The sequence below is a fragment of the Mesoplodon densirostris genome, chromosome 4 (genome assembly GCF_025265405.1).
Source record: "Mesoplodon densirostris isolate mMesDen1 chromosome 4, mMesDen1 primary haplotype, whole genome shotgun sequence".
In the NCBI taxonomy this organism is placed as follows: domain Eukaryota; kingdom Metazoa; phylum Chordata; class Mammalia; order Artiodactyla; family Ziphiidae; genus Mesoplodon; species Mesoplodon densirostris.
The window spans coordinates 155,044,761-155,071,756 of record NC_082664.1 but is presented as its reverse complement, the minus strand read 5'-3'; the positions used below and the strand labels follow the sequence as shown (position 1 = coordinate 155,071,756).

General features: G+C 45.7%; 1 protein-coding gene across 4 annotated transcripts in view; it reads left to right on the top strand.

Moving 5' to 3' along the window:
• The window catches only part of DIP2C (disco interacting protein 2 homolog C), a 368,942-nt gene that overhangs the window by 281,783 nt on the left and 60,163 nt on the right, over positions 1-26,996 (top strand). For 2 of the 4 annotated variants that reach the window (XM_060097544.1, XM_060097542.1), the window contains 11 exons: positions 3,271-3,410; positions 5,583-5,719; positions 6,897-7,105; positions 8,129-8,243; positions 8,716-8,917; positions 10,862-10,971; positions 12,275-12,355; positions 18,384-18,507; positions 19,052-19,173; positions 20,049-20,160; positions 20,249-20,358. In XM_060097544.1, coding sequence (XP_059953527.1) covers positions 3,271-3,410; positions 5,583-5,719; positions 6,897-7,105; positions 8,129-8,243; positions 8,716-8,917; positions 10,862-10,971; positions 12,275-12,355; positions 18,384-18,507; positions 19,052-19,173; positions 20,049-20,160; positions 20,249-20,358 — 1,462 coding nt within the window. Of the gene's footprint in view, positions 1-3,270; positions 3,411-5,582; positions 5,720-6,896; positions 7,106-8,128; positions 8,247-8,715; positions 8,918-10,861; positions 10,972-12,274; positions 12,356-18,383; positions 18,508-19,051; positions 19,174-20,048; positions 20,161-20,248; positions 20,359-26,996 lie in introns of all 4 variants that reach the window. The other 2 variants (XM_060097543.1, XM_060097540.1) reach the window with 1 other exon arrangement.

Below are 26,996 nucleotides of genomic sequence, written 5' to 3'. Positions count from 1 at the left end.
CTTCAATTTGTTAATATGGTTTATCACATTGATTGCGTATATTGAAGAATCCTTGCTTTCCTGGGATAAACCCCACTTGATCATGGTGTATGATCCTTTTAATGTGCTCTTGGATTCTGTTTGCTAATATTTTGTTGCAGATTTTTGCATCTATGTTCAGTGATATTGGCCTGTGGTTTTTTTGTGACATCTTTGGTTTTGGTATCAGGGTGAGGGTGGCCTCATAAAATGAGTTTGGGAGTGTTCCTCCCTCTGCTATATTTTGGAAGAGTTTGAGAAGGATAGTTGTTAGCTCTTCTCTAAATGTTGGATAGAATTCGCCTGTGAAGCTATCTCGTCCTGGGCTTTTGTTTGTTGGAAGATTTTTAATCATAGTCTCTATTTCAGTGCTTGTGATTGGTCTGTTTATATTTTCTATTTCTTCCTGGTTCAGTCTTGGAAGGTTGTGCTTTTCTAAGAATTTGTCCATTTCTTCCAGGTTGTCCATTTTATCGGCACATAGTTGCTTATAGTAATCTCTCATGATCCTTTGCATTTCTGCAGCGTCAGTTGTTACTTCTCCTTTTTCATTTCTAATTCTATTGATTTGAGTCTTCTCTCTTTTTTTCTGGATGAGTCTGGCTAATGGTTTATCAATTTTGTTTATCTTCTCAAAGAACCAGCTTTTAGTTTTATTGATCTTTGCTATCATTTCCTTCATTTCTTTTTCATTTCTTTCTGATCTGATCTTTATGATTTCTTTCCTTCTGCTAACTTTGGGGGTTTTTTTGTTCTTCTTTCTCTAATTGCTGTACATGCAAGGTTAGGTTGTTTATTTGAGATGTAAGAGGTGCACTTTTAAATATATTTATTTATTTATTTTTGGCTGTGTTGGATCTTCGTTGCTGCGCGCGGGCTTTCTCTAGTTGTGGCAAGCGGGGGCTACTCTTCATTGTGGTGTGCGGGCTTCTCATTGCGGTGGCTTCTAGAGCATGGGCTCTAGGCACACGGGCTTCGGTAGTTGTGACTCACAGGCTCTAGAGCGCAGGCTCAGTAGTTGTGGCGCACGGGCTTAGTTGCTCTGTGGCATGTGGGATCTTCCTGGACCAGGGCTCGAACCCATGTTCCCTGCATTGGCAGGTGGATTCTTAACCACCGCGCCACCAGGGAAGTCCTAAAACAGGTGCACTTTTAAATTATATTACTTAGCTGGAGAATTCATTTGCTAGGGCTGTTATAACAAAGTACCTCAAACTGGGTGGCTGTAAACAATAGAAATTTATTCTCATAATTCTGGAGTTTGGAATTCTGAAATTAGGGTGTCAGTAGGGTTAGTTCCTTCTGGGGGCTCTGATGGGGAATCTGTTCTGCACCTCCCTCCGGCTTCTGGTGGTACCAGCAGCCCTTGGCTTGCAGACCCATAGTCTCTTCCTAACTAACTACTTCTGCAAAGATGCTGTTTCCCAGTAAGGTCACATTCAAGGTTCAGAGGGTTAAGACGGGGACATGTCTTTTGGGGGGACACAGTTCAACCTACAGCAGTTACTTAGGCTTATGATTTCTGACTCTCATGTGGGGTCTTGACCGAGGACGAGGGTGAGGGAGCCCTGGCCACAGAGGGTTCCTGCAGGACTCCTCTGTCTTTCGTTTCAAAGTGTTGATTTGTTGGGATCTTTGGAAAAGAAAAAAGCCAGGAGATCAATATCAATTCCAGTGTTTGGGGCTCATTTCCAGGTGGTTTCATGTGGGTCTTATTATTTGAGCGACTTTCCTTTTATATCCTTTTAGTACTACTCTTTTTGATTGTTACAGATGGAATAGTTTGATTTTCAGACTCTTATACTTCTTTATTTTTTTAATTGAGATATAATTGACATATAACATATGCTTCTTTTTTAAATACACCAGTTACTTGATTCAAATTAGATCTCTTTTTGCAAATTTTAACTTCTTTGTTTCCCCATTTATGGTTTTAGTTTCATTATAAACTTTGATGATACTTTAAGGCCGTATAGGAAACTTTTTTTTTTTTTTTTGCGGTACGCGGGCCTCTCACTGTTGTGGCCTCTCCTGTTGCGGAGCACAGGCTCCGGACGGGCAGGCTCAGCGGCCGTGGCTCACGGGCCCAGCCGCTCCGCAGCATGTGGGATCTTCTTGGACCAGAGCACGAACCCGTGTCCCCTGCATCGGCAGGCGGACTCTCAACCACTGCGCCACCAGGGAAGCCCCAAACTTCTATTTATAGTCCATATTTTAGATCCTAAAACTACCTTAAGCATTTGTATATGGAAAACTAGAGAAACAAATGTGATGTTTACCTAAACTGCACTCTCTCACTTTGCTTACATTGAAGAATCTTTAGCTTGCAGGGATAAAATCCATGATCTTGGAAATGTTTTAATTTATTTGTTCCCTGATCTAGTCAGCAGACGTTTATTGCTGTACACTACTCCGGGGGTGGGGGCTCTGCAGTGACCAAAAGAAAACCCTCCTGCCCTCCTGGAGGAGGCGTGGACAGATAGTTAGATGGTACCTGCTATGGAGATGGGACCACCCTGGAGGACAGTGAGGGAGAGGGCCACGAGGCCGTCTGCCAGAGGCAAGAAGGAGTCCAGGGCCCCGGAGGGAGTGGGCTGGGGTTTGGAGGGAGAGCAGGGCTGGATGCTGCGTGGAAGCAGGGAGAACAAGAGCAGAGGTGAGGCCGGGGCAGCCTCAGAGCCCATGGACGGTGGCGAAGGCAGACCGTGGATGTGGTGAAGCTGTACTTTCCCCCAGCCATCAAGCACTTTATATGTGGTCTCTCATCCAAATAATTGCCAATTTTTACAAGTACTGAGCCTGTGCCCACACAGTGCATGTCTGGCCTGGAGGCCACACAGGCGGTCTAGCATTTCTGCTCACTCCTGTCATCGTCCTTCTTGGAGACGTGACTCTCCCTTCTTAGCCGTTTTCAAACCTGGGAAATCCAACCTTGTGGAGAGAGGAGTGGGTGTGAAAAGGAGTTGGTCGGTCTCTGGTGGACACATGTAAGGGGAGGGTAGGGGGACACAGGAGCCCCTTGGCGTCTCTACACTTCTCAGGAGCCCAGAAGTAGAAGGAGCAGACATTGGTGTCTCCTGAACAGAGAAAACAGGTGCTGAGAAGAGCACAGGGACATGTGGCAGCCACACCTGCCTTCAGAGGCCTTCAGGGCCCAAAGGTGCAACCTTGGTGTGCATGCAGCACATTTACATGCATATCTGTGTTCAGACAGCTGACGTGCTTCTAACTAGACACAAACTGCCATTACAGGCCCACAGATGACAGCAACCAGCCCCCAGGCCGCGGCGTCCTCTCCATGCACGGGCTGACCTATGGGGTCATCCGGGTGGACTCGGAGGAAAAGCTGTCTGTACTCACCGTGCAGGACGTCGGCCTCGTGATGCCTGGAGGTGAGTGCAGGTACAGGCGCAGAGTCAAAGCCCAGCCAGGGACCAGCTGCCAGTGCTGCCCTGGCTGGCATCCCTGTCCCTGGCTGTGAGCATGCCCACCTCGGCCTGACCTCCAGTCTGGTCCCGTGTTCGCCAAGCTTCAGCCCAGGAGGTGCGGTAACACGGCCTCTCCTGATAAAAGAAAACCCAAAATGTTCATGAAGCTGAGGAAAGGCCTCTATGTCACATGCGCCCTGGGACCCCAGGAGGCACCCGGGGCTGCTCTGCACCCCCAGCAGCACCTGGGCAACTTCTCCCCGTACAAAGGTCAGCTTCCTGCTGGTTGTCCTGGTGCACTGGGGGCCAAACCCTTATGGAAGCTTGCCTGCAGCACAAGAGCCCTTGTTTAAGTCACAGAAATCATTTCCGCGTTGCATACAGACAAGCTCCCAGCAGAAGGACCTGCCTTGATGAAGCCCTCTTGCCTCTCCACCCCTGCCCTGTGCTGGGACACCTCCTGAGGCCTCACAGGGGCCCCAGGGAGTGCAGCAGGAACGGCTCTGCTGGCAGGAGGGAGCCCCGGTCTGATTTGTAGGGCTCCCTCCCTGGCCCTGCATCTCCACACTCTTCACATGGCGTCCCCGGGGAGTGGGCCCCCTTTCCTGGGGCAGTTCCTCCAGAGTCTGGACCTTCTCCTGATGAGCCTCCATGCACACGGGTGTTGTCTCGCCTCATCAGGGGCGGTTGCATCCACATACAACCTAACCCCAAAGCCAGGCACGTGCTCAGCTCAGCTACAGCTTCAGCCAGGCCTCCTGGCTGCATTCCTTTCTTGCTTTTTCAAATAAATAAATTCCCCATGGTTCCAACCGCAAAAGATGAGAAAACTGTACAGTGAAAAGCCTCCTTTCCAGGCATTGGAGGCAACCACAGTGGGACATGCAGGCAACACACACACACACACACAGGCATAATTCTTTTTCCTATTTTTTTAAAATTTCACATAACAATAGAGCCCTTCGTGCCTGCTCGTATCTTGAATCTTGAAGCTTGTTTGTTAGCAGCACGTGAAGAGCTCACACATTCCCTTCCAGGCTGAGGAGCGTTATGGTGTTTGAACACATAATAGTTTATCCAAACCCTTCCCATTGGGCGATTTTCCACTTTTTGCCCCTGCAGTGTGGTTGATACAGTAACTCCTCTGTGCTCCAGCCTGCAGAGGTGTGAGGAAGAGCTAACAGGGAGAGTTCTAGAAATGCGCAGTGTGAAGGGCACACACCCAAGTAACTCTGATGAGGCTGTCCTTCAGAAGGGTCATAAGGACTGATATTCCTGCTGCTAGCGGGGGACACCCCTCTTTCTTCACTCCCTCATGCCCAGTGTATTTTCAGACTTTCTAATTTTTACCAGTTTGAGGGGTAAAGAATACTTTGGTGTCATTTTAATTTGAACTTTTCTTACCATGAGTGAGCTGAACATCTTCCCGCGTTTTGAGTGGCTCTGTTTTTAGACACAGCACTTCCTGTCACCTAACACCAACCTGGGGGTGAGTGGCAGCCTTATGACTCTTTCTGCCCAGCTCAGCTGTCACTCGGTGCACCCACCACCTCCCTGAAACACCAGCTTCAGCCCTGATCGCTGGCTCTCTGCAAACAGGAAAATTAGCATCCACCAGCCTTCCCTGAAGGGCACACCTTGACGGGGAATCTGAGGTCAAAGATTGAGATTCCCGTGGGACGGGGGAGGCGTTCTGTTTAGAAAAGCCTGAGAGGCTGTTGAGCAAGTGTCTCACACTCGTTGGTTTCAGGGCTCAGGCTGCATCTTGGAGACTGTGTGGGCTGGCCGATGACGCTCAGCATGCGGCAGTGACACTTAGGCTTGTTCTAAGTGTCGTCCTCATGTCTGGATGGCAGAAACGGTTACTCCCTTTAAATGCCATTTACACACTAAAATTAAAGCAATTGGAATTATTTGCTGATGTCACAACTATAAAATGTGAGGTTTTGGTGCAACATGGAAACTCACTTGCCTCGGGGACTGTGAGGACCTGCTCGCTTTCACCTGAGGTTTTGCTGCAGACGCTGCTTCCGCTCGTTTGTGTTCTTTTTCATATTCATTCATTTCTTCTCTCTGACTCCCTCCGTCCCTCCCTCCCTCCCTCTCTAATGTCACTGTGCTTCGTTTTGCGTTCAGCCATCATGTGTTCGGTGAAGCCGGACGGGGTTCCCCAGCTGTGCAGGACGGACGAAGTCGGGGAGCTCTGCATGTGCGCAGTTGCCACGGGCACATCCTACTATGGCCTCTCGGGTATGACCAAGAACACCTTCGAGGTAGGTGGGAGGTGAGCCCCGTCAGACAGCCATTGTCAGGTGCGTGGAATAGACGTGAAAGAGAAGATGGTAATTTCTCAATAGAACGTATTCATAGTAATTAAAATGGTTGCACTTTCTCCTGACGTTTTTTTAATAGTTTTCAATAAATTTGGCTTAGCAGCATTGTTTTCACCTCATAAACAGAGTTGAGAAAGAGCAAGTACAGTTTTTTTAAAGGGGGCCTTTTTTTTCATTGCCGTTCTCACCCGTTTAGGAAGAGCAGCAGCTGACAGGTGGGGGCTGGAGAGTGTGCACGGCCGTGCTGGGGGAGGGAGCAGTGGCCCCCTTGGGGCCTGTCAGCCTCGGCCAGACATGCACACTGCACATCTACCTCTACCACACGAGTGTGTGTCCGTGCCGTGTGCACACGGGTGTGGCATGCAGTTAGCACACACATGGACACACTGCCCAGTAAACCCAGCATTCTCAGAATTCGTATCATTTCACCAAGTGTGCCTGACCTTAGAAGGAACACACTTTGACTAAGTTGTATGTCAGCAAATATGAGTTGTTTGGGGATAAATTTATTAACATGTAGAACTTCAGATGTGAACACATGTGATGTGGTGCCTTGTACAGGCAGCTTTGCTGAATGTAGATTCAGGTTTCTAAGTGCCCCTGAAACTGAGCCAAACACAGTCTAAATAAAACTTATCTCCTTTTCTTTCCGACTTATCTGTCGGGTGGGTTGAGGAAACTAGGGGTCGAGTTTGGACTCGTGGTGGGGCTTGCTTCCTCTGTATTTTTCTTTTGAGTGTATTTCCAATAAGGAAAAATAGCATTTTAATGAACAGGGATTACTTTACAACTGACAGCTGTTATTTAAAATGCACCTTGCTTCTCCACTTACCATTTTTATGCTGTGGTTTTATAAGCAGAAGGATGAATTAGTGTTTGTTAGACTGTGGCAGGCCTCTTCAGAGGCCCCTGCGCATGGGCCAGTGGGACAAGCTGTGAGAGCTGGGGAGGGAGGGGAGGTGCCCGCAGGCTGGCGCTCACAGCAGCTATGCGGACCTGGGCTTCTCCAGCCAGGGTCAGGTGAGGAGACGCAGCTGGGGGGAAGCAGGACCAGTGGGCTCCAAGGAGGAGGGTGGAGGCCGGGCCCTGCTGGGCACTCAGAACTCCTTGTCCCCAGGTGTTCCCGGTGACAAGCTCGGGGGCCCCTGTCAGCGAGTACCCCTTCGTGAGGACGGGCCTGCTGGGCTTCGTCGGCCCTGGGGGCCTCGTGTTCGTGGTGGGCAAGATGGACGGGCTCATGGTGGTCAGTGGGCGCAGACACAACGCCGATGACATCGTGGCCACAGCACTGGCCGTGGAGCCCATGAAGTTCGTGTACAGGGGAAGGTGAGCGCCCTCTGTGGTTGGCACAGTTCTCCGCAGACTACACTTTCTGTGTAAAACTGCAAAAAATTGCTTAAACTAACGGGACTTGGTGTCCTCCTCTGTAAAATGAAGCCACTGGACTCTGTTACTTCTGAGATTCCATGCAGTTCTGAATGTCCTATTTTATGAAACTTTTCTGAGCCCCATAAATATACTTTCACTAAATTCTCTTCCAAGTTAAATAAGAATGTCCATTTGAAAATCTTACTTTTAATAAGTAACTACACAGAGAAAAGAGCCAAGCATTTATCTTGCTGCAGCTCATTCACCCAGAGGTAACAGTTGAGCCACAAACTTCCTGGAAACTGGCTCCCATGGGTTTCTTCCCGGTGGTGCCCCCAACCCCAGCTTGGCACAAAACTGACACTGGATCGCTGACCACGGCTCCTGAGGTTTTGGTGATTTGGAGGAAGTCCGCTGCTTTGGATCTCACCCTGAGTTGCCGAGCTAGTGGGAGCAGGAGGAAGCCGAGCTTGGGGTTGGGGGTAGCCGAGGCACCTTCGTGCACAGAGCACCCTGGAGGGCCATTCGCCACATTTTGTGCTTCCCGTGAGAGGCAGACGCAGCTAGCAGAAAACCATTAGCTCCCAAATGGCAAATTTCTGCTGATTGGGAGACAATAGCTTCACAGGTGCAAACTTAAGATGCAAGTAGCACGGCTCAGTAAATTTCAGCAGTTCTGATACCTGCGCTTGACTCCTCTGTCCCGAGGCATGAGGCCCATCACCCAAAGCCACGGGCTACCTCCACAGGAAGTGTGGTGGTTCTGCCCTCTGGCTTTGCCAGGCTTCTCCCCCAAAGCCGCACTTCAGTGGGTGAGCACCTGGGAGTTGGAAGCTGCAATTTCCCTTCAAGGTGGTAGTTGGCACTGGGAACCCCTGAGCTCTGCAGTCGTAACAGCTGCGAAGCACTTTATGGCAGGGCCAATCCCTTCGTGAGCCTCTCCAGCACGTGATCACCATGATTTCCTGTCTGTCCCCTCAGAATAGCCGTGTTTTCAGTGACCGTCCTGCACGACGAGAGGATCGTGATCGTGGCTGAGCAGAGGCCGGACTCCACGGAGGAGGACAGCTTCCAGTGGATGAGCAGGGTGCTGCAGGTAGCTCGCTCCTGCCCCGAGCCCCTCTCCTGGGCTCACCTCAGCTTCCCTGCACCATTGTGCTCTCTGATCATCCCTCCTTTTGACCAGAGATTGCATCAGCCATGAAACTTACAGTTGCCTTCTAGGGAAGGAGCTAAACAGACCAGGCTTAGGGTTCAGAGGTTTGCAGAACTGGCTCCCGCTCGCTTGTGGAGGTCTCAGCAGGACCTTTTGGTTATGACCTTGAGAACGTGCTTTCTTTTCTCCCAGTGTGTGTTCTTGTGTGTGCGGTGTCCCACAAGTGCTATGAAAACTGTATTCTGCTCAGTTTGGCGAACCTGCCCTCCTCTGACCTTAGCGTCTCCATGCCAGGAGCATCATGGGTGCTGCACCTGCTTCTATGTGTTGTGATTTGCACAGTCTGAGTATTTGCTCCATGCCTGTTCACGATACCTATTTTAACATGGTTGCCTCTCTCACGACCTTCCAGGCAATCGACAGTATACATCAAGTTGGGGTTTATTGTCTGGCATTGGTTCCAGCAAACACCCTCCCCAAAACCCCACTTGGTGGCATCCATTTGTCAGAAACGAAGCAGCTTTTCCTGGAGGGCTCACTTCACCCCTGCAATGTCCTGATGTGCCCCCACACGTGCGTCACAAACCTGCCCAAGCCTCGGCAGAAGCAACCAGGTACATCTGGAGGGCCGTGCAGGCCCGGGGTGGCCCTGGAGCTGGGTGGGGGCCACGCTGACCACGGTTCTCAGCCTCCCTCCCCTCCCGTCTCCCATCACACACTCCCAGGCAAGTCAGCCTCCCCCTAAGCCGTGTCTTTCTACCAAGCATGGGATAGAATGCAGCAGAGTCCAGGCAGCAGGGGGTGTAGACCACTTGGATGGAGAGGTGTTGGCGGTGCCTGAGCCTAGCCTTCTTGGCGGTTGTCAAACCTCCTGGGTGGCCTTTGACAGAGAACCTCTCAGGGTCACGGCTTCCTGTTGCACAAATTAGAATAAGGCTTCCATACCTGTTTCATGAGTCACAACAGCTGGAAGCCTGTGAGGAATCGTACAGATCTACTCGTGACGTTGTCATGATGGTAAACATTTGTCTGCTGCTTTGCAATTTGGGGAACACGTAATTATCTACTATCTGACTTGATCCTCCTAGCAGCTAATTGATCATACTCTTTAAGGCTGCACGCAGTTACCAGTGAAAACAAATTCATTGCAAGAATATGGTGGTGAGGAATCAACTCTTCTGCCAGTGTAGTGATGGAAGGTCCCCAGGCCACCAGGCTTGATGTGCAGACAGACCTCAGAGGCAGCCAGGATGAGCTCGGGCTGGGCTATTAGGACAACAACCAACAGTGCCTGGCACAGTCAGGCTGCTTGTCCACACGTTACATGTATTAACTCATTTCATCCTCATGGATTTCGTCCTCTTATCTCCATTTTACAAGGAAATGAGGAAATTGTACACAGAGGGGTTCAGGAACTGCCTAAGGCTGTGGGTCCAGAGTGTAGGAGAGACAGACCCAGCCCTGACAATTTTTCACTCCACCAATGAAGAGTAGCAGCAGGGGCAGAGTTCCTGGCGAGTCAGCTAGTGGTGGCTGGTGGGCACTGGGCGCAGCACAGTTGGCAGTAGATATAGGAACCAGCCCGCCCCCAGACCACCCCCAGAAGTGAGCTTGATGAGATGGGGGTGAGCGGTCTCTCCAGATTCAGGTGAGGACGCTGATACTGCAGGAGGAAAGCAGGTCCCAGGCTCGCCGACTTTGCCCCTCTATGCAAGCAGCAGCACCGGGATTGCCACAGCGTGGCTCGTGCCGTGTTCTTACGGAATCGACAGGAGTGTCTCGGCTCCCCGGGGTGTCCTCACTCACTGTCCCAACCTCCTTCTCCCACCTTTAACCTTGGTCCATCATCAGATGCCTCGACCCGGTGGCCAGTGGGCCCAGGTGTTGGAGACGCAGTTTGTGACAGCAGAATTTAGGACAGACATTTATGATGAGGGATCATTGACAGATGCATGACCGTTGCAGGGCTGCAGGGCTCAGACACCTGTCAGACATCCAGGAACCCATGACAGGGATGCGTGGCCCAGTGAACAGGCTCTGAGAGCCAAGTTGGGCGCCTTCCTCCTCAGGGCGCACACGGTGGGTACCAGGATCTGCACTGCTCTTACATGCAGCACAGAAAATGCAGCTTCGTGTGATTGGCAATTGTAAGGAAAGGATTCTCTAATGGTACCTGGTTATCTCATCCATTCTTTTTAAATATTGGAGGTTATATAACTCTGTCTTCAAAAAACTGTTGTTTGTTTGTTTGTTTTTTAACAAATACTAAATGAATAGATGTCAGCAGCTCCCTAACTGGAGAACAAAGGCAGCGGCCTGGGAGAACACTTACGGGAATTTGGTGAAAGCATTATTTCTGTGTACCCTTACTTGAGGCTTGTTCATATTTGCTGTCATTTTCATGTTAGTGACTTACTTGAAATCCTGTTCTAATTATTTTTCAAAGCTACGTCTTTGAAAGGATTTCCCCAGAGTAAGCTTCTTCCCAAAGTGAGAAGTCATGTTCTCAGGAACTTCACTTGTGTTTTCCTCACGTGTGTGCCGCTGCTTTTTTGCAGAGATCGGCCCTGCCTCTGTGATGGTGGGGAACCTGGTGTCTGGGAAGAGGATCGCACAGGCCAGTGGCAGAGACCTGGGCCAAATAGAAGACAACGACCAGGCCCGGAAGGTGAGAGCAGAGGGTCAGACATCTGCCTGGGCTCCTCTCCACTGCTGCCCAGATGCTGTATCACAGGCATCACCAACTCTCACTTGCCCTCTCTGGCAGCCCAGTATCTACCATTGATGACCTTTCTTCCTACCTGCCCTCTTGGTCCTGCAAGAGATGTCTGTGTAATTTTATAAGGAAAACGTGTTTGCTGAGGGTGCAGTGTTGTAGGACTGCGTGGGTAGGTGATGCAGTCCCATGACTAGTAGGCCTGAGGCCAGTGTCTGCAATCCCTGTCGTGTCCTAGCATCCCCTAAGCACTTGTTCTGGTTCTCCCTCCAGCCCTGATTTGACACTCACACTGCCTCACAGCCACCTTACAGTGAGGCTTCAGTCCTTTGATTGTTGGAATTCAAGAAAACGTCAATGCAAAACCCAGGTTTGGGAACCAGACATTCTTAAAGCAGCCTTGGGAGCTGTAGGAGGAACCCTTGGACCCCACTCCACTTAAACATCAGACACACAGTTTGTCACGCATAGCTACAAGTCCCCATTAGAACATTCAGCCTTGAGAACTCTCATGATTCACCAAAAGGTGGTCCCACTATAAATGGGCTCCCAGGAAATGTGACAAAATCAACCATTTAAGATATTGCCAATTTGGTAACATGTAATAACACATTCACTGAAAGCACTTGATCACCATGTTCCCCCCCTCACAGTACATTTCCATCATAAAATGGATTAAGGTGAAGATGTGGGCATTTCCTGTATCCTGACACTAGTGCTGTGTCCTGACATTAAACAGGGCCGTCCTTGTTACTACAGACTGAGTCAGTGGGTATGTGTCACCTGTGTGATCTGCAGAGCTATTGAATGACTTCAGGGATGGCCATTGTAAATGCAACAAATTTAAGAGAGCCTGTTTTTGAAACAGGGTAGCTCTGATTCTGTCATCGCAACCCCCAGAAATCACTGCTGCATCTTCTGGAAGCCCCAGGAGACAGGATTTTTCTTGTCGGCTACTCTGTCTATAAGGGGAATAGAGTCTTCCCATCCTTGGGCAGGTTTCAGAAAACTTCCCTCATGGTGGCATGGCACCAGCCCTCTGACTCCTGGGTCTGAATCAAGCACAGTGAATTCCAAATCACTGTCAGGAAAGCACTGTGAGCACCTGCTTATTCTGTCAATTATATTTATATGGGATTATCCTCTTGCTGTCTTAAGCCACCTTAAAAGCACCCAGACAGACTAAACTTATAGATGCTGAGGCCAGCCCAACCCCCCAGGACAGTCTAGACCTAATGGCTGTGCTCTGTTCCAGTTCCTGTTCCTCTCGGAGGTCCTGCAGTGGAGGGCGCAGACCACCCCTGATCACGTGCTGTACACGCTGCTCAACTGTAGGGTGAGGCCCCGCCCGTGTGCCCTGGTCGTTCCCTGTGTGGTCCCCAATTTCATGCTTCTGTATCATATTCTCCACTCAGAGCTTTCTCCTCAGTCTTACCTGAATCCTTTTATTTATTTGTTTGTTGCTGTTTTGACTGAGACCTTTTCACCTAAGAAAGGTTGCTTTTAAATATAAGGGTTTGAGCATATGTATATGTGTGTGTGTGTGTGTGTGTATACACATATATTTTTGCGTGAATTTTAGCAATATTTTTTTGCAATATTTCCCCTCCCCTCAAAATGACTGATGAATGTCTACAACAGAACAGTTGCAGATCTATGAGGTATTTATGTCTTTATTTTTATTACTCCTTTTTTTTTTAATAAGTCATGTTTTAGTTATAGGCTTTCATTCTTAGGAATGAAAATAATTTCTATTTTATAATTAAAGTTCATATTTGCATCTCATATTAGAAAAGCAAACTCCTCAGATAGTGTTCCATAATAGTACTTAAGAGTAAGGCCTTAAACATGCAAGAAATAGTATAACAATAAACATTAAATGCAGACGTCTTTAATACAGTTGTTAACTGTGTGTTTGCTTTGGAAATAAGGCCTGAAAAATAGATTTAACGTAGGTCGTCTTGACAAGCATGGGTACTTGCAACTTTAAGAAGTTCTTCAGAGTTGCAAAATGTCAAAATCTTAGTGCGAGAAGGCACCTCTTGTCATTTAAAGCAGTAGATTAAGGACAAGTGAAAGGAAATGCCAACAATGTAAGTTACTCCCTGAACCTCTAATTTGGATATCCAGCTACAGACCAGTTTTGCGGTGATTTAGTTGGTAGAAGTAACCTCTGGTCCTCCTCTGACACAGCTTGTCTTGAATTGCCTTGCATGCTGAGTTGACCTCAGCAGTTTCTTGTTCACTGTGTCTGTTCAAGACCGACCCCAGCAAGAGTCTTAGAAAGCACTCCCGCACCCAAGCCTCTGTGAGGAACGCTTGCTACCCTTGCCTTTTGGTGCCTATGCTTGGGCCTAGTGGACTCTCTTCCCAGGATAAATGCTCTTGCGCTCAGGGCGCACAGATGCATGGGGGTGAGACGCAGGGCAAGCCCGATGGTCGTGTGGTTACCAGGAGGCCCTGCGTCGCATCTGAAACATGCCTGCCCTGCTGCTCTCGTCCGTCTCTTTCCTCTGGCTCCTCCTCAGCCTGTAAACACAGATAAGACTCTCCTTTCCTGGCACCATCGCTGGTTGGTGCTGTCCTGTCTCTCTAATTGCTTCTTCTGACTTGCTTTGTCCTGTGCACGTGGCATGTCTCCTGGAGACTGTTGGGGACTTTCCCTTCTTTCTCCAGAGTCTCTCGGGCCTCTAGAGGTTTCCAACAGCACCTCCAGAGGGGCAGCTGGAGCTGGAGCCACACTGCAGCCTGTCCCCCAGCCCCTGGGAAGGATTCCTACTCAGAGCCCCTTCGCTCAGCTCCCTGAGTGGAGCCGTGGTGCTGATGTGACGAGGTAGGACAGGACGTCCCCAGGATAGGCCTGCCATCCCCCGTGAACTGTGGACAACAAGGGGGCGAGAGTTGGGTCAGCATCCCTTTTCCCTCCCCTGCAGCTTGACCCCTCCAGAGCTCTGGGTAAGAGGAAATTTCTTATCTGTCCCAGACACAAAAATTCAAAAATGATTCAGGCATGTTCATAGACTATAGTCCTGTCAGCGGGAGGAAAACAGCCATGCTAACTGCATCTCGCTTGGGGACTGGCAATGTGCAGGGCAGGTCAACCCCATTCCCAGACCCTGAGTTCACAGTCCTTTTCTGTGGCTAGACATTGGATCATTAGGAGAAATGTGTTCACCAGAAATGACTCGTATTCTAGAAGGGCTTTGTCAGCAGCAACAGAAGGTCTGATGGGGTGAGCTGTGGAGGTCAAGGCCATGAGTAAGTTTACTTCAGGTCAGCACAGGGACAGCGTGGTCTACAACAGCCTCCCTTCAGACATGACCTTATCTCCTGAGGCTCTCCTGACGTGGAGGCAGCTACATCCAAACAGCTGGAAGGGTCGTATCGGAGCCAGGCATCTGTGTTCATTCCCAGCCTCTCCAACCCCGTGTGCACACTTATGACAAGTGTTCAGCCTGAACCAAAGGTCAAGAGCATCATTTCCATGGTGGTTACAGTGTCATTTCCACTCACTCAACCTTCTAGTTCAGCACTGTCCAATAGAAATACAACACAAGCCACACATACAATTTAATGTTTTCTAAAAGCAATATTTTAAAAAAGTAAAAAGAAACAGGTGAAATTCATTCTAATAATGTGTTTTATTCAATCTACCCAAACACCGTCCTTCCAGCATAGGGCCCCAACCTGCTTCCAGGCTTCCTCTGTCCTGGACAGCCCCTTCCGTTGGTTGTGAATTCCCCAACTTGGTCGTGGCTCCCTTAAAATCGTTACCCGTTGGCTTCCTGTCTGTTGCACACAGTCTTCACTCATATGCCCTCCTCCACGGCAACGCAGGAGATAGGATCAGAGTTGTTATGAGAGGTTTATAGTAGGAAGTGAGGATGTGATTCACTGCATATTGTGGAAGACTTACATTCTTGGAACTTACATACAGAAGAGCATCTGTTTTTTTGTTTTTTTGTTTTTTTGCGGTACGCATGCCTCTCACTGTTGCGGCCTTTCCCATTGCGGAGCACAGGCTCCAGACGCGCAGCCTCAGCGGCCATGGCTCACGGGCCCAGCCGCTCCGCGGCATGTGGGATCCTCCCGGACCAGGGCACGAACCCGCGTCCCCTGCATCGGCAGGCAGACTCTCAACCACTGTGCCACCAGGGAAGCCCTGTTATTTTTTTAAAGAGAAACACCAGGGCAACTCTTTTAACCTTTTTTTTTTTTTTTTTTTTTTTTTTACTTTTTGAGAATTTTTAAATGTGAATCCTGTTTGGCTTTTTCTTCATTCCTCAATATGTTTTTTACTTGTCATTATTTAATTTAATGTAAAACTTTAAAATGGAGCCACATTTACAGTCATTGACACTGAAATCTGTTGTCTTTAGAATAGGGATTGGGTGGTGGGTTACCCTGCATTGCCATTCTGTCATGATACCGGCCGAGGCTTCTTTTAGGAAAAGTTAGCCTTAATTTAGTGTGAGGTACTTTTTCCTAGAACATTCTTCTTAGGCAGTGGGTTTCTGTACTGAAAACCCAACTTTTCCCATGAATGTTGTTGAGGATGCCAGGTAACCATAGACCTGAGGATAAACAGCATGTCATGTTTTTATGACAGCAAGCACTTTGGAAAATGAAATGTGTGATTGAAAATCAGTGGTGTTTCTCCCGAGGTGAAAGGCTATGTTGAGACTCCCCATAACCAGTGGTGGTGCACAGTCCAGGGCTGGATGAGGCCTGTATCCCATTTGGCTCCCTCAACGTGGAGCCTGCCGGGAGCTACAGTGAAGCCAGTGGAGCCTGCAGGCTGGGGTGGAGGAGAGAGCCTGGGCTGGGCTCGTTGGCACCGACTGCCCAGAGGGGCCCTCCTCCCATCTGGTGTAAAGCCCATAGGGTGGCAAAGGGTATTGCAAAGCATTCACAGAGATTCCTAAAGGACAGAATGCCAATTAAATTTCACCATTTTAAAGTACCTGTAGGTGGAAATTTCATAAACAGAGTCAAAACATATGGCTGCTGGTTGTGAGTCACTGGTGCCTCTCAAATTTCATAGGCTTTGTTGTGTGACAGAAAAGCTGGTTATGATAGGGGATCAGTGTTGGCTCTCTGGATAATGGAGAGAAGATCGTCCCAGAAGTTGAACAACTCAGTCAGAGAATGCTTGCTGCTTAAGATAAGACTAGCTAACGACCAGCGGGCAGCAGGGTGGTGGCGGGACTCCCCTGTGGCATACTGCCACCCCACCAGCAGCACAGCTGGTCCCCAGCAACAACCAGGAGCACAGTGCTGGCTTCCCTCCAGGACAGCTGGTGTGTGCATGTCAGGAGGCCTGGCATGGGCCTCACCTTAGCTGTGCTGGGGGCTGGTACCCCATCTTCACTTAGAAGAGCTCACAGGACTTTTGGGTCCTTTTGAGTGTGTGTATTGGTTCACGCGTCAGGTGTGTTCCCCAGGAGTAACTGCTCAGAGGAACGGTCCAGTTGAGAAGGCACCAAGTTCTCAGGTTTGGGCTGGGTTTCTAGACGCCAGTCTCGTGGATCTTTCTGTATTTACCCAGCTTTGCCACATTCTGCTCTCTGGCTCTTCCATTTCATGTATCTTTTTCTATTACTTTTTAACCTTTCTTAGAAGGAAGGTAATTAAGGAAAATATGTACGATGATAAGGTTCAAATCAGAGAAATGTAAGCTAATCCTGTCCACTGTGGGAGAGGCCAGTGCCAGCACAGCAGGAAGGGCCCGGAACCTGCTGGCAGCTGCCTGGGCAGCCTCCCTTTGCCGGGCTTCTGCGGTCCTGGGCCCTGGTTATAGAGAGAGCCTGATGCTTCCCAGGATAGATACGGCCATCAGTGATCTCGTGAGTGTTCTAGGCAAACACCAGCTGCTGGTATATACATCCTGATGCCTTTTAAATGGTTTTCACTCCCATCGGTTCCCGCCCACCTTGTGCACATGTTCCAGATGGGTGGGAATTCTAATGTCTCTTCCTACACCTCAAGTCACCAGGTCACCAGTGTCCTTTAACGGCCCCAAAGGTTCTGGTCTCTCCTGTCCACGTTTCTCTTCCCACACAGCCGGCTGCTCACACCACCTTCCTGTGGACTTCTTTCTGCTCAGGCGACAGTCTTTTCCGTGTCACCCACCAGCTCATTTACCCTCCTTGGAAGCTCCCCACCTAAATAAAAGCATCTGGCCCAAGTGTCCACCATCATTTCCTCAGGTGCAGGGCCTTCCTCACCTGACACTCCTGGCCAGTTTGCCTGTTGCTTAAGGAAAGGTCCTTCACCCTGTTCATCCCTTTAAAGTAGGAATTGATAATAAAGAAGCAGTTTTTAAATAGCTGTAGGCAGTGATCTCTTCTCACCTGGGAATAAGTGCAAATGAAAAGTGCATTCTCAAGAGAAACTTTTTTTGGATAGTTGTATGTTTATAATTTGCAGTTCATTCTTGCTTTTCTTTAAAAAGTAAACATCATGTATTTTGATATCTCTTAGTACCTACTTTGCTACTGATTTTCGCCTACAAAGCTTTTTTAAGGTACTTTTCAATCCAAGTGTGTTTTACATTTGCTCCTGCAGTCTACACTAAATGAATTTGACAATGCCCTTTTCTTCTTTTGTGTTTTTTGGGGGTTTTTTTGACTTCTTTTTATGTGTGTGTGGTACGCGGGCCTCTCACTGTTGTGGCCTCTCCCATTGCGGAGCACAGGCTCCGGACGCGCAGGCTCAGCGGCCATGGCTCACGGGCCCAGCCGCTCCGCAGCATGTGGGATCTTCCCGGACCGGGGCATGAACCCATGTCCCCCTGTATCGGCAGGCGGACTCTCAACCACTGCGCCACCAGGGAAGCCCCTGACTTTTTTTTTTTTTTTTTGACTATTGCTTTTCTGGGGGTTTGTTTGTTTTCTGACCTCTCTGACTTTTGATGTGGTCTTTCTTAAAAACAGTTTCAATTAGTCTTACTTTTCATAGTGTGAGTCCTGCAGATTTACGACTAATTCTTATTGCCCATGACAATTACATTTAAGTCCCAGAATTACTAGATTGATTTTTTTTGTGATTTTAGCTATTTTTTCAAGTCAAGTCATTGTTTTTTAAATATTTCTTTTTAATACAAACATATCTAGATGCCTCTTTGGTGTTGTACTTCTTAGCCAGTGGGGAGGAAAGGAGAGTGAATGCTAACAGTGCGGGGGGGGTCTTCTGAGGGGGTGACAAAAACATTCTGAAGCTGACTGTGGTGGTGGTTGCCCAACTCTGCAGATACATCCATTTAACTGCACATTTTAAATAAGTGAGTTGTATGGTATGTGAACTGCACCTCAAAGCTGTCATATTAAAAAAAAATCTTACCCGCTTGTTCTTGTGCTACTCAGGGCACAATAGCGAACTCGCTGACGTGTGTCCAGCTGCACAAGCGGGCTGAGAAGATAGCCGTGATGCTGATGGAGAGAGGGCACCTGCAGGATGGGGACCACGTCGCTCTGGTCTACCCACCGGGTAAGAAGCAGGGCCATGCAAGACCAGCCCTTGCCCAAGAGACCCTTCATTGCACATGTTGGTGCTCGATGACCTTGTGTGTTACCACCAAAAATGGGCACTGTCTCTCCTGCCTGGCTCACTTGTACGGACTGTGCTATGTGCTATACCACTAATAGTAGGGGCACAGATAAAGCGGTAGTTCACAACGACTTTTGAATCTAAATTTGTTTTTTCAGCTCTCTGAGGTAGTTCATTTAATCAATAGTAGTTAAATCCTTGACTACTGAACTGATAATCAGAAAGTTGAGTAATTCCTTAGAGAAATGAGAGCAATCAAGCTTCTGGGCTGCTTTGGCTTCCTGTGCCTAAAAGAATGGGCCAGGTGGGAGTTACCCCTGAAGTTTAACAGACCCACAGGGAGGAGGACAGGTCTGTTCAAGGTCTCAGTTACTGCCGTACCCGTCTGACTGTTTCCAGGCTGGTGATTCTGCTGACAGGGATGATGGCCATTAAGCAGCTTGTTTTGTTTCAAGTGAGAACTTTTGCATTTCTCCCCATGTAGGAATAGACCTTATCGCAGCATTTTATGGTTGCCTGTATGCAGGCTGTGTGCCAATAACCGTCCGTCCTCCACACCCACAGAACATTGCAACCACGCTGCCAACCGTGAAGATGATCGTGGAGGTAACGCTGCCTGCGGGTGTCTGCCCCTGAGTGTTGGGCTTGCAGATCACAGAGCCTGGGCTCCCGGGGAAGGGCTGGGTGCAGGCATGGGATTGCATGGGAGTCGGCGGTCCCAGCGGTGGAGTGGGACTCAGCCTCTTCCCTCTAGGAGTTGGCCATCTCATTCTGGAAGGAAGATAGCAGCTTGTGCGTAGAATTAGGGGCTAGAGAGCAGGTTTGCCACAATGCATGGGAATTGGTGCAACTCCCCAGAGAGGGCATCTCTCTGGACACTGGGAGCTTCCCTACCAAGCCCAAGGAGCAAACCAAAACAAGTGGGAAAGTCATACATTTTTAAAGGTTCTTTCCTCAAGATTGAGAAGCATCCTGTTCCTTTTTGAAAGTATAGATTTCATTTAATGTTTTTTTGCCTGGGGAAGTTTAAAAGGATTAGGATATGTTTTTCCCTTGGAGGAGGAACCACGAGGGACATCACAAATGAATACTTCTTTGTAGTTGTGTTGGAGGACCCTCAAGGTTGTCACTCTGGTAGATGGTACTGAGGCTGTGTGTATAAATGTGTGCATTTCTGGGGGACGGAGCTAACAGTGAGAGCAGGTAGTTTGGATGCTGCTTTCTGAGTGTGACCATCACACAGGGGAGACTGCCAGGGACCTCAGTCCCCACAAGGTCTGTTTGTGTGCTCTGTGGTCAGATTCCTGGTCATGTGGAACTCCATTGGCCAACACAGCCCCTTGTGAGGCAGCTGTGCTCCTTGTGCCCAGCCTGTGCTGCGAGCTTCATGGCCTCCACGTGGTGCACAGCTGGCACATGAGTATGTGTCCATCCCTGTCCTTTGCCCTCCTCCTCTCCATTCCTTGTTCTCTGACCCTCAGGTGAGCCGCTCCGCCTGTTTGATGACAACACAACTGATCTGTAAATTGTTGCGGTCCAGGGAGGCAGCTGCAGCTGTAGACGTCAGGGCCTGGCCCCCGATACTGGACACAGGTTCGTCCTCCAACTCGCTGGTATGTTTGTTTGCTTATCTGCTTTTCCATTAAGTCAGAGATGCTAACAGCTTTGTTTTGCTCTCCAGATGATTTGCCAAAGAAGCGGCCTGCCCAGATCTACAAACCTTCCAACCCAGACACGCTAGCCTATCTTGATTTTAGTGTGTCCACGACTGGGATGCTAGCTGGAGTGAAGGTGAGAAACACAGTCTGCATAATAGTAGTTAGCAAGCCACAAAGCAATGATCAGTTTTCATTCTTATGGGTATAGGGCTCTGGTGGGGCCTGGCAGCAAAACACTGAGAGAGGGATATGTGTGCATTTTGTTCAAGCTATAAAATGCGTGACCATTTCAATAGTTAGCTAGGCTGACTGATTATTCCCAGATGTTCCAGTTACTTTTTTATGTAAACAGAGCTTCCCTAACCTCTAATTAAAAAACTGCCTATGTTTTTGTTTTTTGCTGGTTCTCAAATCCCAGTGTTCTATTATAAAACTCTGTGCACTGGAGTTTCTCACTTGTTTAACATGGGTCTCATTATAACTTGCCAGCACACTGCTCATTGCCTCTGAAATGATGCTTTTTCCTATCAATGGTGGAACTACTATGTGTGTCACCAGAATTAGGACCCTCACAGCTCAGGCAGTGTCCTTGTCAAGATACCGTTAAGCCTGAGAAAACCATAATTCAAAAAGAGTCATGTACCACAATGTTCATTGAAGCTCTGTTTGCAATAGCCAGGACATGGAAGCAACCTAAGTGTCCATCGACAGATGAATAGATAAAGAAGATGTGGCACATACATACAATGGAATATTACTCAGCCATAAAGAGAAACGAAATTGAGTTATTTGTAGTGAGGTGGGTGGACCTAGAGTCTGTCATACAGAGTGAAGTAAGTCAGAAAGAAAAAAACAAATACCGTATGCTAACACATATATATGGAATCTTAAAGGTTCTGAAGAACCTAGGGTCAGGACAGGAATAAAGACACAGATGTAGAGAATGGACTTGAGGACACGGGGAGGGAGAAGGGTAAGCTGGGACAAGTGGCATGGACATATATACACTACCAATGTAAAATAGATGGCTAGTGAGAAGCAGCTGCATAGCACCAGGAGATAAGCTCGATGCTTTGTGACCACCTAGAGGGGATAGGGAGGGTGGTAGGGAGATGCAAAAGGGAGGAGATATGGGGATATATGTGTATGTATAGCTGATTCATTTTGTTACAAAGCAGATACTAATACACCGTTGTAAAGCAATTATACTCTAATAAAGATGTTAAAAAAAAAAGACACAGTTAAGTCCTCTGGCCTCAGGAAGCCCTTCACCTATTATCCACCTGACTGCTGGGTTTGCATAATTTTCATTTAGTTCTCTTACTCCATTTACTTTTTTTTCCAATTTTTAATTGTGGTAAAATACATATACCACAAATTTACCATTTACCCAGTTCAAGTGTACAGCTCAGTGGTGTTAAACATGTTCAGAATTCTGTGCTGCTCTCATCACCACTCATCTTCATAAGTCATTTCATCTCACAAAACTGAAACCACCCCTGCCCGCAGCAACTCCCACTCTACTTTCTGTCTTTATGATTTTGACTATTTTAGGTACCATGTTTATGTGGAATCATACAGTATATGTCTTCTTGCGTTTGGCTTATTTTCACTTAGCATAGTGTCTTCAGGGTTCATCCATGTTGAAGTATATATCAGAATTCCTTTTTAAGGCTGAGTTAATATTTCATTGTATGTATTTACCACATTTTGCTTATCCATTTGTTTATCAATGGACACTTGAGTTGCTTTCACATTTTAGCTATTGTGAATAATGCTGCAGTGAGCATGGGTGTATAAATATCTCTTCAAGACATTGCCTTCAGCAATTTTAAGTATGTATCCAGAAGGTGAATTGTTGGGTCATATGGTAATTATATTTTTAATTTTCTGGGGAATTGCTGTACTATTTTCCACAGTAGCTGTTCCATTTTCTCACCAACAGTGCACAAAGTTTCCAATTTCTCCACATCCTTGCCAACACTTGTATTTTATTTTCCATTGGGTTTTTTTTTTTTTTCTTTTGAATGTCCTCTTTTTTTGGCGGGGGAAGAGCTGCGCCGCATGGCTTGTGGGATCTTGGTTTCCTGACCAGGGATTGAACCCAGGCCACTGCAGTGAAAGACTGGAATCCTAACCATTAGGCCACCAGGGAACTCCCTGTTGGTTTGTTTGTTTGTTTTTTAATAGTAGCCTTCCTAATGGATGTGAGGTGGTATCACATTGTAATTTTGATTTGCATTTCCCTGAAGATTAATGATGTTGAGCATCTTTTCATGGAATTATTGGCCATTTGTATATATTCTTTGAAGAAATGTTTATTCAAGTCCTTTGCCGATTTTGAATTTTCTTGTTGAGTTCTAGATGTTCTCTATATATTATGAATATTAATCCCTTATCAGATATATGATTTGCAAATATTTTCTCCCATTCTTTGGATTGCCTTTTTACTCTATGGATAGTGTCTTTTGATGCACAAAATTTTAAGATTTCTGTGAAGTCTCATTTTTTTTGCCTGTGCCTTCGGTGTCATATCCAAGAAAACATTTCCAAATCCAATGTTGTGAACTTTTGTCCCGTATTTTCACCTAAAAGTTTTATTTTTTAGATCTTATATTTAGATCTTTGATCCATTTTGTTTATGGTATTAGGTAAGAGTCCAACGTAATTCTTTTGCATGTGGATATCCAGTTTTCCAAGCACCATTTGTTGAAAAGACTGTCCTTTCCCCATTGAATGGTCTTGGCACCCATATCAAAAATCATTTGATCACCCACAGTTAACATCATACTCAACAGTGAAAAGCTGAAGCTTTTCTCTAAGATCAGGAACAAGGCAAGGATGCTCACTTGTACCACTCTTATTTAATATAGTACTGGAAGTCCTAACCAGAGAAATTAGGCAAGAAAAAGAAATAAAAAGCATCCAAACTGGAAAGGAAGAAGTAAAATTGTCACTATTTGCAGATGACATGATGCTATGTATAGAAAACACTAAAAACTCCACCAAAAACTGTTAGAATAAATGATTCAGTAAAGTGCAGGATATCAAAATTAATACAGAGAAATCTGTTGTGTTTCTGTACACTAATAATGAAATATCAGAAAGAGAAATTAAGGAAACAATCTTATTTACAACTGCATCAAAAGAATAAAATACCTAGGAATAAGTTTAACCAAGGAGGTGAAAGACCTGTACACTGAAAACTATAAAATATTGATGACATAAATTGAAGAAGACACAAATAAATGGATATTCCATACTCTTGGTTAGAATAATTAATATTGTTAAAATAGCCATACTACCCAAAGCAATCTACAGATTCATTGCAATCCTTATCAAAATTCTAATGGCATTTTTCACAGAAATAGAACAAACAATTCTAAAATACATATGAAACCACAAAAGACCCCAAATAGCCAAAGCCATCTTGAAAAAGATCAAAGCTGGAGACATCATGCTCCCTGATATTACAAAGCTACAGTAATGCAAACGCTATTATTATACTGGCACAAAAACAGACACATAGATCAATGAAACAGAATAGCCCCAAAATTAACCCACGCATATATGTCAGCTAATTTATGACAGAGGAGCCAGGAATATATGGTGGGGAAAGGACAGTCTTTAAATAAATGGTACTTGGAACACTGGACAGCCACATGGAAAAGAATGAAACTGGACCAATTTTCTACACCACACATAAAAATGAACTCAAAGTGAATTAAAGACTTGAATGTAAGACCTGCAACCATAAAAGTCCTAGAAGAAAACATAGGGGTAATCTCCTAGACATTGGTCTTGTCAGTTTTTTGAGTTTGACATCAAAAGCAAAGGGAACAAAAGTTAAGCAAGTGGGATTACATCAAACCGAAAAGCTTCTGCACAGCAAAGGAAACCATTAACAAATGAAAAGGCAACCTACTGAATGGGAGAAAATATTTGCAAATCATATATCTGTTAATGGGTTAATATCTAAACTATATGAAGAACTCATACAACTTAATAGCAGAAAAACAATTATTTCTTAAAAATGGGCAGAGGATCTGAATAGACATTTTTCTGAAAGAGACATACAGATGGACAGCAGGTACATGAAAATATGCTCAACATCACTAATCACCAGAGAAATGCAAATCAGAACCACAATAAGCTATTCACACCTGTCAGGATGACCATCATCAAAAAGACGAGAGATAACATGTGTCCGTGAGGGTGTAGAGAAAAGGGAACCCTTGTGCAGTGCTGGTGGGAATGTAAAGTGGTGCAGCCACTATGGAAAACAGTATGAAGGTTCCTCAAAAAATTAAAAATAAAACTACCATATTATCCAGCAATTCCACTTCTTGGTATTGATCTGAAGAAAATAAAAACACTAACTCGAAAAGATATCTGCACCCCCGTGTTCATAGCAGCATTGTTTACAATAGCCAAGATATGGAAACAACATCAGTGTCCATTGGCAGATGAATGGATAAGTAAAATGTGATATGCCCACCCACTTACCCACAGCCTCCCCCATACACACACAATGGAATATAATTCAGCCATAAAATAGAAGGAAATCGTACCATTTCAGACAACATGAATGAACCTGAAGGACATTATGCTAAGTGAAATAAGACAGAGAAAGACAAATACTGTATGATTTTACTTATATGTGGAATCTTAAAAAAAAAAAAAGAAAAGAAAACCAAGCTCATAGATACAGAGAACAGATTGGTGATGGGCAAAATGGGTGAAGGGAATGAAAAGGTACAGACTTCCAATTATAAATAAGGCCTGCGGATGTAGTGTACAACATGGAAACTATAGTTAATGATATACCGTACTGCGTATTTGGAAGTTGCTAAGAGAATAAATCTTAGTAGCTGTCTTCACTAGACTTATTGTGGTGGTCATTTTGCAATACATATACATATGTATGTTATATTGTATACCTGAAACTAATATAATGTATGTCAATTATACCCCAATGAGTCAATCAATCGAATCAATTGCATGTGAAGTCTAGGTAAAAACAAATAAATTAGTGAAAATTTTTTTTAAAAAATCATTTGACCATATGTGTGAGGGTTTATTTCTAGGTTCTATATTCTGTTCTGTTTTTCTCTATGTCTGTCTTTATGCCAGTACTACACTGCTTTGATTATTGTAGCTTTGTACTAAGTTTTTAAATCAGGAAGTGTGAGTCCTCTGACTTTTGTTCTTTTTCAAGATTGTTTTGGCTGCTCAGGTTTCTTTGAGATTTCGTATGAATGTTACAATAGGCTTTTCTATTTCTGCAAAAAATATCATTGAGATTTTGATAGAGATTGCATTGAATCAGTATAGTCTTGGGTAGTATTGACATCTGTGAATAAGGGATGTGTTTCCATTTATTTATTTATTCTTTAATTTCTTTCAGCAGTGTTTTATAGTTTTCATTGTACAAGTTTCTCACGTCCTTGGTTCATTCCTAGGTTTTTTATTCTTTTTGATGCTATTGTAAATGGAATTGCTCTAATTTCCTTTTCAGATTTTTCTTTTAGTGTATAGAAATGCAACTTACTTTTTGCATGTTGACTTTTTATCCTGCTACTTTGCTGAATTCACTTATGATTTATTAACAGTTTTTTGTGGAATTGTTAGGGTTTGCTACATATACGATCACATCATCTGTGAACAGAGATAATTTCACTTCTTCCTTTCCAATTTGGATGCCTTTTATATCTTTTTCATGCCTAATTGCTCTGGCTAGAACTTCCAGTACTATGTTGAATAGAAGTACTGAAAGTGGACAGCCTTGTCTTGTTCCTGATCTTATAGAAAAAGCTTTTAGTCTATCACAGTTGTGTATGATGTTCACTGTGGGTTTTTGTATATTGCTTTTACTGTGTTGAGAACTGTTCTTCTATTTCTAGTCTATTGATTGTTTTTATCATGAAAGGATGTTGAATTTTGTTAGATGCTTTTTCTGCATTGACCAAGATGAGCATCTGGGGTTTTTCTCTTCGTTCTCTTAATGTGATGTTTTATATTGCTTGATTTTCATATGTAGAGCCATCCTTGCATTCCAGGAATAAATCCAACTTGGTCATGATGTATAAGCCTTTCAATATGCTACTGAATTTGGTTTGCTAGTATTTTGTTGAGGATTTTTGCACCAGTGTTCAAAAGGGATATTGGTCTGTAGTTTTTTGTTCTTATAGTATCCTTGTCTGGCTTTGGTATCAGGATTTTGGTGACCTCCAAAAATGAATTAGAAAGTGTTCCCTCCTCTTCAGTTTTTGGAGAAGTTTGAGAAGGATTGGTATTATTTCATCTTTAAACATTTGATAGAATTCAGCAGTGAAGCCATCAGATCCAGGGCCTTTTTTGGTTGGGATTTTTTTTTTAACCTGATTTGTCTTTCTTGCCAGTTACAGGTTTATTCAGATTTTCTATTTTTTGTGATTTAATCTTCATAGAGTTCGTGTTCCTTCTTGATAGCTTGTGTTTCAAATTCCATGAAATAGAACTTTTCCATTTCTTGCTGGTTGTGCAGTTTGTTGTATAGTTGTTCATAGTACTCATAATTTTTTTTTGATTTCTGTAGAATCAGTAGTTAATGTCCCCACTTCCATTTCTGATTTTAGTAATCTGATACTTCCCTCTTTTTTCTTAGGCCGTCTAGCCAGAGGTTTGTCAATTTTGTTGGTCTTTTCAAAGAATCAACTTCTGGTTTCATTGTTTATCTCTGCTATTTTTCTATTCTCTACTTATTTATCTCTGCTCTAATCTTTTTTTTTT